Source organism: Myotis brandtii, unplaced genomic scaffold, assembly GCF_000412655.1.
Source record: "Myotis brandtii unplaced genomic scaffold, ASM41265v1 scaffold915, whole genome shotgun sequence".
In the NCBI taxonomy this organism is placed as follows: domain Eukaryota; kingdom Metazoa; phylum Chordata; class Mammalia; order Chiroptera; family Vespertilionidae; genus Myotis; species Myotis brandtii.
In genome coordinates, this window is record NW_005371769.1 from 2,781,653 (window position 1) to 2,800,470 (window position 18,818).

Genomic DNA, 18,818 nt, shown 5'->3' on the forward strand with positions numbered 1-18,818 from the left:
CATTTCTTACTTCTTTTCAGTTGGGTCAAGTTTCTAAACTTTCTAAATCTCCGTTTTGTGGCTAATGAAAAGAAACTAGGATTCCACTGAGTCTCCTATCTACCTACTCCAGGACTTCTGTGTGGATCAAATGAGATGAGGCACGGGAAAACGCTTCACAAACATTTGGTTAAAGTGTAAAATGTTTGCACCTGGCTATAAAGCAAGTTGTGCTCCTGGGCTGAAGAAACTCCAAGGAGGCTTGTCGCTAGGGAGAGGAAGCTGGGTGTTGCTACATGATGTCATTACCTGGTACCCACAGCGACCGTTTCTGGGCTGGGCTAGGCTGTGGGCCACATTTTGCGTCATGGGGTCTTGGCAGCGTTGGCTGCGATTTGGTTGGGTGTCGCTCCGGGATGGTGGCAGGGAAGCCAAGTATTGGTTTGTTGGTGCCAGGCCATGGTGCCGTTTATTTTTAAATGGCCAGTGTGCATCATGGCAGCTCCTGTATTAAGCATCTGCCCCCTGGTCATCAGTGAGCATCATAGCTACTGGTTGGATGGACATTTAGCCTTTTATATATATTCTAGAGGCCCGGTACACAAATTCGTGTACAGGTGGGGTCCCTCAGGGTGGCCTGGGAGATCAGGCCCCAGCTTTGCAGCCCCAGCTCGTGCCCCCAGGCTTGCAGCTCCACAACCCCGCCTTGCACCTCACCTTGGCCTGGTGCTGCCCCCTCACCTGCTCCACCATCCTGCCTGCAGGGCAATCTATTGGGGCCAGGCCCTCCATCTGGCTCCCTCAGTGCCAGGCGGTGGCCCTGCCGCTACCACTGATCGCCATCTGCAGGGCAATCAGTGTGGCAATTGGGCCCCGCTCACACCGGCCTTGGCCTGACACTGCCCACTCACCAGCTCCACCATCCCACCGCGGTCCCACTCTCGTTGGGGCCCATCGGTGCCAGCAGCACCTCCACTGCTGCCCGCTGCCAGCGCCGCTTTGCCAACACCTACCATGTTCTGTGCCACCCCTTGGTGGTCAGCGGATGTCATAGCAAGCAGTTGAACTCCCAGTCTCCAAACTCCCAGTTTCCGGGCCGAATGACCGCCCGAGGGGGCAATTGCATATTAGACTTTTATTATATAGGATATTTGTATTTACATATTGACTCTGCCAGAGGACTCAACATTCCATTGCCAACAAAAACAGGCTGAAGACCTGAGGCATTCGCTCTGATCCAGAGCCTGTGCCCTCTGGATGTGGCCAGTGAACTGCCTCCCTGCAGACAACTGCGAGCAAGTGCCCCAGTGTCGGCAGGAGAACCTTCAGGGGACAGGAAGGGCAGCCCACAGCCCAGCACACACACCTGCTGCGTGGCTCTCTCTCACACTGACATTTAATTCATTCTCGGGGAACTGGGGCGCATGGTCATTCACATCAGTGATCCTGATGTTGAAGATCAAGGAGTTGTCCACGTACTCTCCTGTCAAACGGTTCACAACATCGAAGTAAACCTGGGAAGCAGAGAACCTTGTTAATGTGGAAGAACCCCTGGCTTGGTGACGCTAATCACATTACCGCCAGAATCACAATGGAGAAAGGAGACATCAGGGATAATTCCTGCATGTGGAATTAGCCTTGTGTTGTAGCTGGAAGATTGCCATCCTCGGAGAAACAAACCATAGTGCATTGACGTGTTGGATTGGCGTATGGCTATTTAAATTACACATGCAAGGTCTATGCTCTTAGACACAAATGAGCAAGAAGAAACATCCTATGTGCCAAACACATATAACATCACTTCTATGCAGAGATCGTAAGTGGGTCAAGATAACTGTTGGGATGAAGATCAACAAAAAGTTATTTCGAGGAATATGAAAGGATGGATTTTTTTTTTAGTGTATTTGCATCCTATGAAATTGAGCATGTTTTGATATGAATAGATAGGATTTCTGCACAGAAAAAAAAAGACCTTTTCCCTTTTCAACTCCATCTTAAATCTTACAGAAGTTCTAACTTGGTGTCACTGCTTCTCATAGGTTCATAGAATTAACAAGAAGTTAGCCCCCTCATCCCACACCCAGATCCTGCCACCTCCCAAACACAACTGGGAAGTGTTGAGGCTGGTTCTGGTGACTCCTTCACTGTCCAGTGCCACGAGAAAGGTCTTTTTGCCACTGCATTGGGCTTACTTAGTGTTTAATAGCATCTGTCATTATGGACAGACAACGATCAGCATTCTTCCACCGAGGCAGGTGGTTGAGCCCAAACGCTCAGTTTGTATAGTGCTCCCGTGACACTTGGCTCTCCCACTTTTTTTTAATCTTTATTGTTGAGAGTATTATAGATGTCCCTCCCCTTCTTCCCCTCATTGCCCCCATCACCTGGATCCTGCCCCACCCAAGGCTTTCACCACCTTATTATCTATGTCCATAGGTTATGCATATATACATATGAGTTATTTGATGGATCTTTTCCCACCACCTATCCCCACTTTCCTCTGAGATTCTTCAGTCTGTTCCATGTTTCCATGCTTCTGGTTCTATTTTATTCATCAGTTTATTTTGTTCATTAGATTCCTTGTTCATTTATTTTAATTTTTAGATTCAATTGTGGATACGTATTTATTGCCTTTTTCTTTTTTTCTTCTTCTGCTTAAAGAAGACCCTTTAACATTTCTTGTAATACTGGTTTGGTGGTGATGAACTCCTTTAGCTTTTTCTTGTCTGTGAAGCTCTTTATCTGACCTTCAAATCTAAATGTTAGCTTCTCTGGGTAGAATAATCTTGGTTATAGGTCCTTGCTTTTCTCATCACTTTGAATATTTCTTGCCACTCCCTTCTGACCTGCAAAGTTCCTGCTGAGCAATCAACTGACAGTCATATGGGTGCTCCCTTATAGGTAACCTTTGTCATTTTAATTATGATGTGTCTTGGTGTGGACCTCTTTTGGTTCCTGTTGTTTGAGACTCTCTGAGCTTCCTGGACTTGTATGTCTATTTCTTTCACCAGGAAAGGGAAGCTTTCTGTCATTATTTTTTTTTCAAATAGGTTTTAAACTTCTTGCTCCCTCTCTTCTCCTTCCAGCACCTCTGTGATGGGAATGTTGGTACGCTTGAAGTCCCCCACTGTCTTAATTTTCTTTTATTCTTTTTTATTTTTGCTGTTCTGATTCGGTGTTTTTTGCTTCCTCATATTCCAAATCACTGATATGATTCTTGGCATCCTCTACTCTACTATTGATTCCTTGTAAATTATTCTTCATTTCAGTTAGTGTATGCTTCTTTTCTGACTGGTCCTTCTTTATGTCATTGATGTTCTAAATTCCTTGCAGTTGTCACTAAGTTCCTTGGTCATCCTCATAACTGTTTTGAACTCTATATTGGTAGTTTGCTTGCTTCCTTTTCATTTAGTTTTTTCTGCAGATTTCTTCTGTTCTTTCATTTGTGAGGTTTCTTTGTCTCTGCATTTTGGCCATTTCACTGTGTTTGTTTCTATGTATTAGGTAGAGCTGCTATGTCTCCTGGAATTGATAGAGTGGCCTTATGTAGTAGGTGTCCTGTAGGGCCCAGTGGCTCAGCTCCCCAGTCACCTGAGCTGGGCACTCTAAGGGCACCCCTGTGTGGCCTGTTGTAGTTGAGCCTTGCTTGCTGTTGGCATCACTTGGAAGGATTGACCCCCAGGCCAATCAGATATGTGGACAACCTGTGAGTACAGCTTAGCTGCTAAGCAGGAGTTGCCCCTGTGGTGCAGGACTTGCTTCAGTGGGGCTTTGGTGCTCACAGAGTCTGGCCCTTGAGTGTGTCACTCCTAGATGTGGCAGGGTTGTAATCTGGCATGGTCTAAAGTTTATCACCAGGTCCCCTGGCTCTGAGGCCCCCCAGGAGTTGCAAAGTCAGCTACTTCCTGTGCCCTGCCTGGGCCACCCAGCACAAGCTACAGAGTGATCTGCAGATGGCTGCTATTTGTGTTGGGCTTGGTGGTGCCCAGGAGAGGCCAAACTGTGGACCAAGGCAGGCTGCTGCTAGTGCTGGGCCTGGGGCCTTCTCTTGAGAGGAACAGGGCATTCTGAGGCCAGCTGCTGCTTGTTTGAGAGCTTTTAGAAAAGTCTAAAGCCTGAGCCTGGACAGGCTATTCATATGGAAAGACCACTGCACACAGCTTGAGTGGGGCTGCAAATTGGGTGGTGCAGGGCTTCAGGAAGTTACCAGGGTGGGGAACACACTGTGGGCCAGGTTGATGGAAACTCAGACATGGTGCCCGCCAGTCAGCACTGTGGTGTGGGAGGTCTCAGCATAGGAACAGTGACCCCTGCCAGCATTTTTGTCTGGGAGAAAGCTGCCTCTTAGTTCTTTGCTCTTATGCCAGACAATTTAATTCCTCCCCATATATCCCTGGTTCCTTTCAAGCTGCTGGAGCTCAGAGGGAGTGAGTCCAAGTAAGTCTCTGTGCTGGCCCTTTAAGAGGAACAACTGGGACTTCAGTAGCCTCTGTGTCACTCAGCCACAATTCCCACCTAAGTTACAGGAACTTCTCTTCCCGGCACTGAATGCCTGGGCGGAGGGGCCTGGTATGGGGCTGGGACCCCGTGCTCCTCACGTAAACCTTTGCAGACAAGATATCCCTCCCAATTAAGAAAACAACATAGGTGGGTGTTGGGCCAGGCTGTTCTGCACCTCTGTCCTTCCTACCAGTCTCATTATGCTTTCTTCTTTAATTCTCTCGTTGTAGGATTTCTGTTAAGCCAAATTTCAGGCAGTTCTGAATGATGGTTGTTCTGTGCTTTAGTTGTAATTTTTATGTGGTTGTGGGAATGTGTGAGTACTGCGTTTATGGACGCTGCCACCTTGACCGGAAGTCTCTCATCTGTCCCACTTCTGAAGGTTGGCATCTTCCTTGTCAGTCACGTCACATCTTCTAACCCCAGTGTGTTCATGTCCTATGACTGCTGGAACAACGGACTACAAACTGCGTGGCTTACAACAAAAACTCAATCTTTCACAAAACCGAATTGAGGTGTGTGCAGGGCTGGTTCCTGCTGGAGGCTCTGAGGGAGAATCTGTCTCCCAGTTTGTGGTGGTTGCCAGCAGTCCTTGGTCTACAGATGCATCACTGCAGTCTCTGTGCCAAGCTTTACATGGCCTTTCCCCGTGTCGTTCTCTGAGTCCAAATCTCCCTCCTCTCATGAGGATGCCAGTCACTGGGTTAGGACCCACACACAGCAGTAAACCCAGAATGACCTCGCCTTTATTTGTTTACATCTATGAAGAATCTATATCTAAGTAAGCTAACATTTACAGTACCAGGGGTCAGGACCTGAACCCATCTTTTTGGAAGACACAGTTCAACCCACAACACCCTGGAAGGCAGAGCCTACATTTTTCTGTGTGCATTTATTCATCCAACATGATTAATTGAGGACCTACTATGTACAGGGCCCTCTTCTTGGTGCTGGGGTCATGGCAATGAACAAGACAGGCTCTCACCGCTCTTAGAACCTACATTCAAATGGAGATTGACCTTCAAAAGGCACTCAAACACAGAAGTACACATTCATGGAATGCATAGAATTGGGGAGAAAAACCAGAGTAATGTGACAGAGAGCCATGGGGCGGGGGGAGGGGGGGGGCACACCTCAGAGATCCCACCTGTATCTTCCTTCCTGCAGGTTTGCAGTCAAATAAGAGGACTGACTAGCCAACTGTTGCAGACATCCCTGTGAAAGGACACCTGTGAGCAGTGCTTTGGGGATGGGTAAATGGGTTTGATGAAGCCGGGAAGGTGCAAGCACAGGGCCTGGAAATCTCGATGGGAAGAACCATGGGGATGTCTTTCGTGTCCCCACATTTTCCCTTTCTGACATAAATGGTGCCTGGGACCCATCTACGACATGCCAAGCTTTTCCATCTGGACCTCAAGTTTCAGAAAACAACCCTTAAGACTTCACTGAAGATGTTAAAAGCAAACAACACCCAGAAAAGAAAAACCACGGGCACTAAATGTTTGCTCTGCCCTTGCACAGGTCATTGTGATTGTCATGTTCTAGGTCCTCCGTCCTCAGCGTCTAGACCAGGGGTGGGCAAACTTTTTGACTCGAGGGCCACAATGGGTTCTTAAACTGGACCGGAGGGCCGGAACAAAAGCATGGATGGAGTGTTTGTGTGAACTAATATAAATTCAAAGTAAACATCATTACATAAAAGGGTACGGTCTTTTTTTTTTTTTTAGTTTTATTCATTTCAAACGGGCCGGATCTGGCCCGCGGGCCGTAGTTTGCCCACGGCTGGTCTAGACACATCTCCTGGAGAGAGCCTACTGGCCCAGCATCTGCATTTAACCAGCCCCCTGGGTGATCTGCACTCATTAAAGACCAGAACGCACCATCCCAGGGTCCCCCATGACCTCTGTTTTCCTTCTCTTACCAGACTCTGCAGGTTCTGTGGATGGGACAGGGTTTATGTGGATGGGACAGGGTTTATGTGGATGGGACAGGGTTTGTATGGAGTCGTCTTTGCATGTCTTTCAGAATTTGGAGATACTTTCTGCCTCTTTATAAGTTAGAGATGCAGAACCTGTCAGTGAGTTAAGGGAATATATTTTCTTATGTATATAAAAATGTTGAGGTCACTGAAGAAAAGCTACTTACATCCCTTCTCTCTGATGTTAACACCTTCCCACCCCGAAGGAGTTAACGTATAGCCGGTCAGGTAGAGGACCTGGATTCCCACTAAGAAACTGTCGCCGGGTGTGCAGCTGCTCACTCATCAGTTATTAGGCAACCCAGGGGTCTGTCTATACCTCTCTCCATAGATTTCAACTGTGACTCTTCAGAGGATAAATTTGCTCATTTAATGCTGTGAAATCCTGATCTGTTGGGATACTGGTCAGTAAAAGGCAGAAGGGTAGCAGTTCACATAGACACAGAAATCGTTACAAAGCCAATGTCCAGACTAAAGATTACAACATTCACCTCTGGGTCCCATGCACACTTTTAAAGCTCTCTGAGATGCATAATAACACATCCACCTCCCATAACCTGACACACAGCTCAGATAATGCTACCACGTACACAATTCCAGCCAGAGATTTACAGTATCGAATTTTAGGTACCTTAAAAGATGGCGTCGTTTCTCGGTCAACAGGGCGGTGAACATAGACTTTTCCATTCTCATGATCTTCTATAGAAAACAAGCCAATCTCCGGATATCTATCCACACCTGGTCCACTGATTAAATACATCAGTGCCATGTTAACTGACATATTGTTGAACAGCTGGAAGGAGGAAAAATTAAGAAAAACAGAATGAGCATAACCCACTTGGCATGTCATTTACCAAGGCCGAGACTCAGAGGCACCGGTGAAGAACCAGACCCAGCAAGAGTGCATGGGAGCGCTTGTCCTAAAGAAATAAGCGGATCAGCAAAGGTGCAGGAACAAGGAACAAGTTGACTGTTAATAGTGAGAAGTCACCAGCAACATCAATGTGCAACCACATGGAAAGAATCATGTGACCTGGACGTCCATGCTCCTCCCCAGAAATGGGTGTGACCCAGGGTTAGGCAGAAGCTGCACGCGGAAGAGCAAGCAGAGTGTGACCCATTCTGCTAACACAGATTCCCGTGGTGAAATTGTAGGGAAGTATCTGAAAACATGCATACCCGTTTGTGAATTTCAGTTGTCCGACCAGGGAAAGACAAGTAATAGCCACACAGCTGACAGTTAGGAGAGCTCAGAGTGAGCCCGCGCACTGTATGCCTCACTCGTCCTGACCTACTGTAGAACAGCCCTTAACGGAAGCAGGTCATTGATGAGGAAGCAACGAGGGTCCCTAATAGAGGGAGCGTGTGGTACGTCTGGAACATGTGCTCCAACCCCTGGGAGTCTACACTTTTAACCATTGGGCCTTGAAAACTCCCTGTAGGCCTTGAAAACATCCTGTAGGTTTTTTATAGTAGGCATATGCTGTTTTTATTTTTTATTTTATTTTTTTAAAATATATTTTATTGATTTTTTACAGAGAAGAAGGGAGAGGGATAGAGAGTTTGAAACATCGATAAGAGAGAAACATCGATCAGCTGCCTCCTGCACACCTCCCACTGGGGATGTGCCTGCAACCAAGGTACATGCCCTTGACCGGAATCGAACCCGAGACCCCTCAGTCCGCAGGCCAACGCTCTATCCACTGAGCCAAACCGATCAGGGCCTGTTTTTATAAACACTGTGAAAATGAGTTATTCTTAACTTTTTGCTAGGAATCAGGCACAGGGGACTCAAGCACTCTGTGTAACTCAGAAGCCCATCACAGCCAGGAAGGTGGTGGAATGCACAGCCCGGGCCATGTGTAAGAATTCTGGCATTCTGACAGCACTGGATGTCTTCTTTGGTGCCTCAGTTGATCCTCAACCTCAGAGTGAGGGAGACAGTAGGGAGTGGTGGGGACTGTGGCATTCTGAGTACCTCAAACCCCATCTAATTGTTGCCATGTGAGAATGGCTCCATGTGGTCAGGTTTTACAATTTTTAAAAAGCTTCTAGAAGACAGAACCTTTAATACAGTCTCCCTATTTTTTCTAATGTTTTTATTGTGCTAAAATAACAACATAAATTTACTCTCTTAACTGTTTTTCAGTGCGCAGTTCAATGATGTTAAGAACAATCGTGTCATTGTGCTGCCGTCAGCACCATCATCTCCAGAACATTTTCATCTTGCAAAAGTGACTGTCCCAATTAAACACTCTCCCGTGACACCCTCCCACCCTGGCACCCACAGTTCTAATTTTCTTTTTTATTTTAATCTCACTTTACCCCCACCCCCCCAGCTTCTGGTAACCACAATCTCCTTATTTTTAAACTAGTGGCCCGGTGCATGAAATTCATGAACATTAAAAGGGAATTAATTAGAGAAAATACTTTAATATTGCTTTTTGCCCTTTCTTTATAATAGAAGTGTCAGAGATGAAAGAAAATTAGTAAAATGTATATGAAAATCTCTCTCCTGTCAGAGTCTGGGGTGCACTGTGGGACCCAGAGTCAAGTCCCTGCCCAGCCACATGCACCTCAAAATCGCATGAGACCCAGACCCAGCCAGCCCCACTCCTGTCAAACCCCACAGGGTTGGAGGCACAGCCTCAGGTCCCCCGGCCTGGCACAGGGACAAGGGGCGTGGCCTCATGTCCCCTGATACCAGCACAAGGGTGCGAGGGCGCAAGGGCGCGAGGGCACAACAACCATTTGCATATTAGCTCTCTATTATATAGGATAATGAATTTTTAAAAAAGACTCCACATGGGTTAAATAAATCAGGCCTGCAGACTGGAATTACCCAGCCCATTGACATATGTGACCCCAACTTTCTCGGCGACACTCCCGTGGAGAAGTCACCACTCAGGCAGAGGCAGACATGGGGAGCACAGTCCAGGGTCTCTCTGAGCACCACCCCCCCACCCCCACCTCACGGCCACCTGGCCGCCAGGACGTCATCCTCCTGCCTGGGGCCTGCTGATTGGGGGCCAATGTGGCCTTTCCCAGAGGAGGAGCAGCTGCCTTACCTCTCCAACGAATTTGGGAAAGGGTCCAGTGTCTTCCTCCTGCAGCTCCAAGGTGGTGACAACCCATCTCCTCTTGTATCGCCGTAGAGGCCGGTGGCTCTCCACCTGGAGACGCAGTGACAGTGCTTAGGAGCAAGGCAGTGATGCGGGCAGGTGCTGGCTGGCCCTCCCCACATCCTTCCTCATCCTCACAACAGCCTCTGATGCTTAGAAATGAAACACACCTGTTCTCTTACCAACCTCGGAGTCCTTCCTAAACTGCAAGGCACGGCCACCAGTGACTCCCAGGGTCCATGAGGTCATTTTAGGGGCCACAGAGACAAAGCCTGGGAGACCACTGCCTATTGTGTGCCTACACCTGGCCTGTGGCAGACACGCAAACAGAATGAGCGGGAACGTTGCTCCCGCTCTGTCTGAAATCACTGAGGCGGAAGCCTCCTTCCAGAGCTGATGGGTCTTCACCACCTCTCTCTCTTCTGATCCCCCTGGTAACCCAGAGAGAGCAAGACATAGGTGCAGCATTAGGGTCGGAGACTTCTCAGGCAAGAGAATACAGGTAGAACTTAACATTGCGGTTTTGTTTGTATTACCTATATATTTTACAGTTACTGTCTACTTATGACACATGAACCTAGTTTATTGCCACATTAATTTTTATCCAGAAAAATGTACTTTTTAAAAATCCTCACTCAAGGATATTTTTCCATTGCTTTTAGAGTGGAAGGGTAGCAGGAGTGAGAGAGAGAGAGAAACATTGAGGTGGGAGAGACACATCGATTGGTTGCCTCCCAATGTGCCCCTGCGAGGCCAGGGATCCAGCTTGCAACCGAGGTACGTACGTGCCCTTGACCAGGAATCAAACCTGGGCCAAACGCTCTAATCACTGTGTAAAATTGTCCAGGGCCAGAAAAATGTACTTTAAAAAAAAGACCTCATAAGAAAGTGAGTTGATCATGAGAATAAGAGGAGGGACATGATCCTGAGGTGGCCTGAGCATCGGGGTGAGCGCCTGTCTGCAGCCTGTGTGCCATGCGCATGCTGGGAACATTCAGTCCCCTCTGTGTACATTCCACAGAGAAGATGGCGTGGATCGCCCCTGCTGATATCTGATGCTCACAGCTTGCTCATATTCTAATTAGACATCAAGGCCCCATCTGAGACCCTTTGGCAGTCCCTCCGATTCTGAAAGCCCACACCGAGTTACGAACTCATTTCTTCCAACCAAACAGCTCTTGGGCACCAGCAGCGCAAACTGCGCCGCCTCCCAGCCCAGGGGAGCCTGTTGGGGTCAGTAATGGCGCTGACTTCCAGGCCCACCTGCGTTTGCTTAGCCAGGTCCTTGGTTTCTTGTCGGAGGCTGTTGATGAGGCTGACCTTAGAAATGAAAATGACATTGATTAGTAGGGAGCATACTTATCAGAATCAGGTAGAAAGGCAAATCATGAAGAAGTAGGGGGGGAAATAACTGCTTTTAGTTGATAAATATAATTTCTTGCTCATGACATCTCAATTTATAATTACCACCTTCCTTATGTAATTACAGGAGAACTGACCAAAGACTTCTGCCCTCCTGTCACCAACGCTGGGGACATGTACAGCCATGAAATGAACAAAGGGGCCACATTGTGTGCTGAGGCTGGGCAGGTGTACTCACATGTGCACGTGTACAATACACCAAGCGTTAATGGGCGGTGGGACTCCCGGGGGGTTTTTTCTGGGTTTTTTTCCCTCTTTTTTCCCCTTCTTTTTGGACTTTATCTTACAATCTATAATAATAAAAGCAGAATATGCTAATTAGACTGGATGACCTTCCAGATGAAGCTGGGGCTGCGAGGCCCAGGTCCCAGGTGCCAGAGAGAAACTGGTGCTGGCAGCCTGGGGGAAAGAAGGCCTGCTCTTGCACAAATTTCATGCATTGGGCCTATAGTCCTAGTCAATAAGGAGGGGATATGCTAATTGACTGTCCCACCCTCAAAGATGGCGGCGCCTACAGCCACAAGATGGCGGTGCCCAGTCCCCTCAGCTCCTCCGGGATGGCAGGTGTGCAGCAAGGCCGGGCCCACCCCCAGGCTGGCCTGACTGCTCCACACACCTGCCTCCAGAACCCCAGTCCCCTCAGCCCCCCAGCCATCCAGTGCCGCCAGAGGTTCAGGCAACCAGGGCTGGCCCGAGGCTCAGGTAACGAGGGCCGGCTGAGGCTTGTGCTGCCGGCAATGGCAGCAGCAGAGGTGTGATGGGGTGTCTCCTTCCCCTGATCGCAGGGTCACTTCCCACCCCTGAGGCTCCTGGATTGTGATGGGGACAGGCCGGGCTGAGGAACCCTCCCTCCAGTGCATGAATTTTCATGCACCGGGCCTCTAGTTAACAATAAAATAATAGAACTTGGTACTTTATGTTTACATAATGATTTACATTGGGGATTATATATTATCCATTCCCTCAAGAAAAACACATGTATACAGTAAAACTGTTGAACATGAGACATCTCTGCAGTGTCTGTCAAAAACAACACTAAACATATGTGTGCATGTATGTGTGAGTGTGTATGCATGTGGGTGTATGTGCATGTGTGTGTGCAGGCATGTTCATATGTATGCATGTGTGTGCATTATATGTGTGTGTGTGCATGTATAATCATGTGTGTGTGTGTGCCTGTGTGTGTGTATGTCTGTGCATGTGTGTGCTGACACCTCTAGTTCCAGGTCATCCATTTTCACTGCTGTACAGCAGTCCCCTAGTGAACATGGGGCGAGTTGTTCATCTGTTCTCCTGGACATTTAGGTTATTTCCAGTTGTTGTTACCAAAAAACAGCCGTGGCGATAAACATCCACATCCTCTGGAGCAGCCGTTTCCAAAGGATCGCCCACCGGCTGTCTTATCAGAGGCCTCAGGCCAACCACTCAGAACGTACTGGGTGCTTGCGTGCTGTACTGCGTGATGTTGGCACTGAGGGCACAAGGACGCGTCTGTGGAAACTGCTGGAGCCTCAGCCCCAGGGAAGGCAAAGGCCCCAGACTCCGCTAGCTGTTGTGAATTCTCCATCCCCATGCAGGGCAGGAAAGAGACAGACAGATGGAAAAGAATTCCAGTGCCGTTGAGGAATAAAGCCATTGGTGCATTCACTTAATTATTGAAATCACTAGAGAAACAATTGAGCTGGGAAAATTATAACTTATTGCATTGCAGCTCTGGAGTGGACATCTTATAAGCACCCAGTTTCAGGTGAGAAGTTTGCACAAAGCAGGACTCTTCCCGTGAATGTGGACTGTGTCAGGGGGCAGACCAGGGTGATGGTTAGTGTGGCTGATGAGGCCACTGTGTCTGTGGAACAGCAGCTTACTTGACAGAATGAGGAGCTGTGGCTGTTCAAGTGGGTGTCTGGTAGGCAGGGAGCAGACTGAGCCCGTCACTAAAGAAAAACAATGGGCAGTATCATGTTGCTAATAATAAAATGTAAGCTTTCAAGGAAAAAATAGGATTTTGGAAAACATGTGTCTGCTACTATGAACTTGACAGCTCACCCCATACTTAACAGTGTTTCTGATATATCCATGGAGACATTAATAAATGTGATTTTTAATTGATTTGAGGCAGAGAGAGGAAGGGAGAGAGAGAAAAACATCGCTTTGTTGTTCCACTTATTTATGCACTCACTGGTTGCATCTTGTATGTGCCCTGACCAGGGATCGAACCCACAACCTTGGCATATCGGGATAACACTCTAACCAACTGAGCTACCTGGCCAGGGCAGCGAGTGATTTTGTTAACCTTGTGGAATGTATTATGTCCACCTTTGGAAGATCTGCCTGATTCAGTAGCCAAGAGTTTCCTAGTGATGGACACATCATGTTCCAAAACCCTGCCAGGGCAGTCATCCAGAGTTAAGAGGCCACTGGTGTCACTGTCACAGTCAGTGATTCAGATGCATTCATGTCCCATTGCAGCGAGGGGAAAGAAACCGCTGTCGCTGGCCCGTGCGGCTCAGTGGGCTGGGCATCATCCTGTGCACCTGCAGGTCACGGTTTGATTCCCGGTCAGGGCACGTGCCTGGGGTTGGGTTGCAGGCTCGAACCCCAGGCAGCGGCATGCAGGAGGCAGCCGATTGATGTTTCTCTTTCAACAATGTTTCTCTCTCCCTCTCTCTCTCTCTCTCTCTCCCCCCCCTTCTTCTCTCTCTAAAGATCAATTGTAAAAAAACTAAAAAAAAAACCAAAAACCACAAAACTTGTCAAGTTCAAGGCTATTAAACGTTCTTCCCTTCGCAGGTACATATCTGAGTGAGCCAGGACTTCTTCACGTGCTCTCATCAGCCATATTTCCCGAGGCCAAATGCAGAGTCAGGAGAGCCCGTCATCTGCTCCTAAGCCGGACATTCAAGAGATTTGCAAAAATGGGAAACAGGGCCACTACTCAAACTAGATGGAATTTTTTAAAATAGGGTTATGTTTCATAAAATATGTACTTTATATTGACATGTAATTGGTTTACTTTTTTTTTTTATAAACTGAGAAGTGTGTTTACAAGCAGAAGCCCTCGGTTTTGTTCTCAGGAGCCTCCCGAGTGCAATGCAGACCTGACCGGGAGCCACAGCTGCGGCCCTCGCTTCCTGCCGGATCGACAGGGCCAGGGTGTGGGGCTTCCAGGGAAAATGGTTGCAGACGGGCAGCTCTCTGCTAAGTGGGTTCCAGTTCCCAATGTGGAGATCAGAGCGGGCAGAGGAAAGCAACGGTGGCCTAGCGCAGTTTCGGCAAGAGCACTCACAACTCGCATGGCAAAAAGCGGCCAAGAGAATTCTCCCAACGCCACGCAGCTTATGCCAAACAAGGCAGCCCTTTCAAGTCCAGTTCCACTGGAGGGTGAGTGCCAGAGAGCGGCTTTTCCCGTTTCATTTACAGTTACATCCCAGTGCTTCCAGAGCAAGTATCCAATAAGTAGCTGTGGCACAGATACGGAATGAATGTCACCGGCCGTGCCCCTGTGGCTAGGAAAGCAGAGATGGAGACATACGGGCACTGCATGGCTGAGCCAGCACTGGGCCCTGCCCTTCTGTGCGTTTCCTCATTCACTCCCACAGCCTCAGGTCCGGCAAATTCTGATAACATCTCCCTTTTCAAGGTGAAGAAGATGAGGCTGAACAAGGTTACATTCAAACCCTCGCTGAGCCGAAACCGGTTTGGCTCAGTGGATAGGGCGTCAGCCTGCGGACTGAAAGGTCCCAGGTTCGATTCCGGTCAAGGGCATGTACCTGGGTTGCGGGCACATCCCCAGTGGGAGATGTGCAGGAGGCAGCTGATCGATGTTTCTCTCCCATCGATGTTTCTAACTCTCTATCTCTCTCCCTTCCTCTCTGTAAAAAATCAATAAAATATATTTAAAAAAAAAAAAAGAATCATTGTATCTTGGGATTTTCCACAATGGACAATGTGCAAAGGTATAACTGATTAACTTAAAAAAAAAAAAAAAACCCTCGCTGATACCCAGGCCACACCCCCATATCAGCTCTTACTGAGGATGGCACTGGGAGTTTTACAGCTCCCTGGAAGAGTCCAATCTAGGCCAAGGTGAGGACCAAGGTCAAGTAATTAACCCAGTTCTGCAGCCAGTCGTGGATGAGCCAGGTAAGGACGGGGAGCAACCCTGTCCAGCCCCACAATCTTCGCCCCCGATGACTGCGTGGCTGCCTGCCCTCCGTCGGTGTCTTAAGGGAGAATTCAACAGCAGTAGCCTGGTCACTCTTCCTCCCTCTACAGAAAGCAGAGTAAGCAAATCACCCCCCAGCAGGCCTGTGCAGCGCTAACCCACCCACTAGGTACAAATGGAACAGCCTGCTTGCCCGATGTTCATCCCACAATTTGTATTGCACCATTTGTATTTATTTTCATTTGAGCAGTGGTAATGGGAGGGGGGTGGTTACCTCCACTCCCTGCGGTTTGCTCAAATTGTCACACTCAAACAAGAGACAACAGGCCCAGAATGGAGTCATCTGTGCTCAGTCCTACATCACCAAACGAAGACTCAATACCGTAACACCTGCAACACTTCCTTACAGCCTCTCCCAGGAGTGGACCCTCACATGCTGGTCCGAACCCTGAGGCCGCTGCCTGCCGGTGCCCGGCCCCTAGAGGAAGGAGCCTTGCCTCAGTCAGCCCTTTGCCAGCATAACTCCCCTGCCGCTCCCCTGCCTGTAACAGTCCTTCCTTCTGCTCAGCTCCCCGGAGCTCCTGGGAGACGGGTGCTGCCGGTCCAGGAATTGCTCCATAAAACCACTAAGACCTTTAAAATGTGCCCATTTGACTTTTGTTCTTTAACAACCTACACAGTTGAGATGGTCGCCGTCTCGAGTAAAGCGTGAACAGAAGCATCGTTGGAAAACTTTTGTGTTGATATAAACGTAAATAAAGTGGTGTGTGCAGTACAACCCAGTTTTGAATGGAGCCCCCTTAGCCTGGCCCACCATCCTTCAAACAGATCATGACCTGAGCCCGGCTAGATCTCTGCAGCCCGCTCCTGCCCGCCTCGCCAGCTCACACCCAGGCTGGTCCCTGACCCAGCACAGAGATCCTAGCAGGCGCCTGCGGGTCCCAGCCACTCACCTGTAGCAGCAGCAGCGACAGCAGCAGCTGGAGGAGCAGCAGGGAGGTAGGGGCCCTGGAACTCATGGCAACAGGGGATGCCGAGATGCCGGAGCCTGAGCCTGATGGTGGTAGCAAGTCCTCCTGGGCTGTGGTCTCACCCAGCCAGGTATGGTCCTCCCAGCAGGGCTTTCTCCCCAGTCACTGGGTCACTTGGTCCCAGACACTCCCTCATCTCAGGCATCTCAGCCCTCCCCTCCTGGTCCCTGGCCACTCTTGTTGTATCAGGGAGGGGCTGGCTGAGCCTTGACCTCACTAGCAACTAGCAGATTTCCTAGGAAGGGTGTGGAGGAGAAAGAATTGCCATGGCCACATGCCACAGGCCAACACTGCCCTGGACTCAGTCAGAGAAACTGAAACCTGGGAACGGGGGCATTTGTTTCTTTGTTAGTGTTAAGTTTCCTAGTCAATGCCCCACAATTGACCTCTTTCTTATAGCGGGATATTTTTAAGACTAATTCCTATAGCCCCTCTCCTTTGTAACAAAAGAACTAGAAAAAAACTTCAAGAAAGAATAACTTTATTTAGAGGAGAAGAAAAAAGAGAAAGGACAAGAGAAGGAAAGAGAAAGAGAGAGAGAGAGAGAGAGAGAGAGAGAGAGAGAGAGAGAGAGAAAGAAATATTTTTCTTTCCTGAAGCACTAACCAGCTTCATCCTAACCATGTCTCAGGGCTCTGAGGTTTACATGCATTTTCTACCAAAATCTTTTTTAAGCTTAGAGGGATCTGCCTTTCGGAGTTTGGTATTAAAGACTGAGGGAGGAGAGATGGGAGAGAGACTCCCTGTGGGAGGGTGAGCCCTTGCGTCTTGCATGGGATTCTGGAAAACAGGAGAGTCGGGAATTCTACTGCATCGCTACTTAAGACTGCAGTGGCCAAGCTTGAAAGAAAATCTGAGGTCCATTCACCCTGATTCTCTGAGCATATCACCCTGTTATCACCTGGTTTCATTTAAAATAGCAAACAGTTCTTGAGCAGGTGAAACAGGAGGTAAATTCTCCTACTGTACATCCTTACCTCTGTGAGGTGCTGCCAAACACTGCAATTTGAATAGTTTATTATCTTAGTCCAAATTAATAGCTTATTATTGAAAAGAGTAACCAATGCCATTTTAAGGTCTGTGAATATTTCCTATGCATAAAGAGAAACAGACGAATAATTACTGAATTTATGACTTTCTGCTTATTTTAAAAGTGTATATTTTTATTCCATGGTAGTTTATTAGAAAACTTGATTGAGAATCACCGATGTAGAATGTATAGATCAGGCAAGCTAAGCCATGTTGAATGTTTATGGGGGAATACAATGGTGAGGATGGTAATACTGAGCAAGAGAGACTGTGTGTTAACTCCAGAGATGGGGACACTGGGGAATGCTAGTGAAGGGTTCCACTTGTACATTTGCTATAAGTGGAAAGAAATTGGTATATTAAATACAACCAAGCCGGGCCGGTGTTGCTCAGTGGTTAAGTGTCAACCTATGAACCAGAAGGTCAGGGTTCGATTCCCAGTCAGGCTACATGCCCGGGTTTCAGGTTCAATCCCCAGTGTGGGGCATGCAGGAGGCAGCCAATCAATGATTCTCTCATATCATGTTACTATCTCTCTCTCCCTCTCCCTTCCTCTCTGAACAAATAAAAATTTTTAAAATAATAATTTTTAAAAACCACCAAATCGCCCTGACCTGTTTTTCTCAGTTGTTAAAGCATCGGCCCACAGACTGAAGGGTCCCGGGTTTGATTCTGGTCAAGGGCAATTACCTTGGTTGCAGGCTCCATCCCCAGCCCAGGTCGGGCGTGTGCAGGAGGCAGCCAATCAATGTGTCTCTCTCACATCGATGTTTCTCTCTGTGTGTCTCTCCCTCTCTCTTCCACTCTCTCTAAAGATCAATGGGAAAAGATCCTCGGGTGAGGATTAACAAGAAAAATAACAAACAAAAAAACCCACCAAATTTTCAACATCCTCAAACAGTTAAAAATAACTGAGCAAGAAGCAGTTTCCCACAAGCATCCCTCTCATTTGGACTGTGACCCCCCTGCAGGTGACTCTGGCTTCCCCCGCCCCACGTCTCAGATGAGAGTGAGCTGGGAGGAGGCCAGGGTTCCCTTTCTGCCAGGAACCTGCGATTCCGATGAGGCTGCCTCTGGTCGGCCGGCAGAGGTGCAGTAATGCGCTGCGGCCACCAGGTGGCGGCGCCCGGCTCAGGGTGAGCTGATGGTGGAGACGCGCTGCTGGGAGACGCGTCCAGACTCGCATTCTCAGCTTGGCTGGCAAGGGGTGCCCGGCCGACCGCAAGGTCTCTGTGTTTTTTATGATGGTAAACGTGTCGGGCTGAGGAAGGGTGAGTTTTGTCCTGAATATCCATGTTGACCAAGGTCCTCCCAAACAGCGGGGACTCGCTGACTTTATTTTTCACGGCTGTTAGTCAACACAACGGGAACAGGTTCATTTGCCATCTTTTCAGGGGAAAACGTTTCCTGGAAGGTAGGGGCCTTAGAATGAAGAAGCATTCAAGTCACGACGGCCTAAAAAGAAACACACCAGACTCCTCGGGACTCCCCCAAATATGGCAGCACGGATCCTGTACCCCAAACCTGCATGGAGCCCGATCCCAGCCTCCCTTCTCCCACCGCCACCTGGGGCAGGGCCTGGAGGGCAGGGG

General features: G+C 48.5%; 1 protein-coding gene across 1 annotated transcript in view; it reads right to left on the reverse strand.

Annotated features, from left to right (window-relative positions):
- Positions 1-16,185, reverse strand: part of CDH26 (cadherin 26) — a 35,173-nt gene extending 18,988 nt beyond the window's left edge. Inside the window, exons 1-5 of the mRNA XM_014532777.1 lie at positions 16,120-16,185; positions 10,843-10,899; positions 9,526-9,630; positions 7,089-7,250; positions 1,346-1,493 (exon numbers count right to left, since the gene is read on the reverse strand). Coding sequence (XP_014388263.1) covers positions 1,346-1,493; positions 7,089-7,250; positions 9,526-9,630; positions 10,843-10,899; positions 16,120-16,185 — 538 coding nt within the window. The remainder of the gene's footprint in view (positions 1-1,345; positions 1,494-7,088; positions 7,251-9,525; positions 9,631-10,842; positions 10,900-16,119) is intronic.
- Between the last annotated feature and the right edge of the window lie 2,633 nt (positions 16,186-18,818).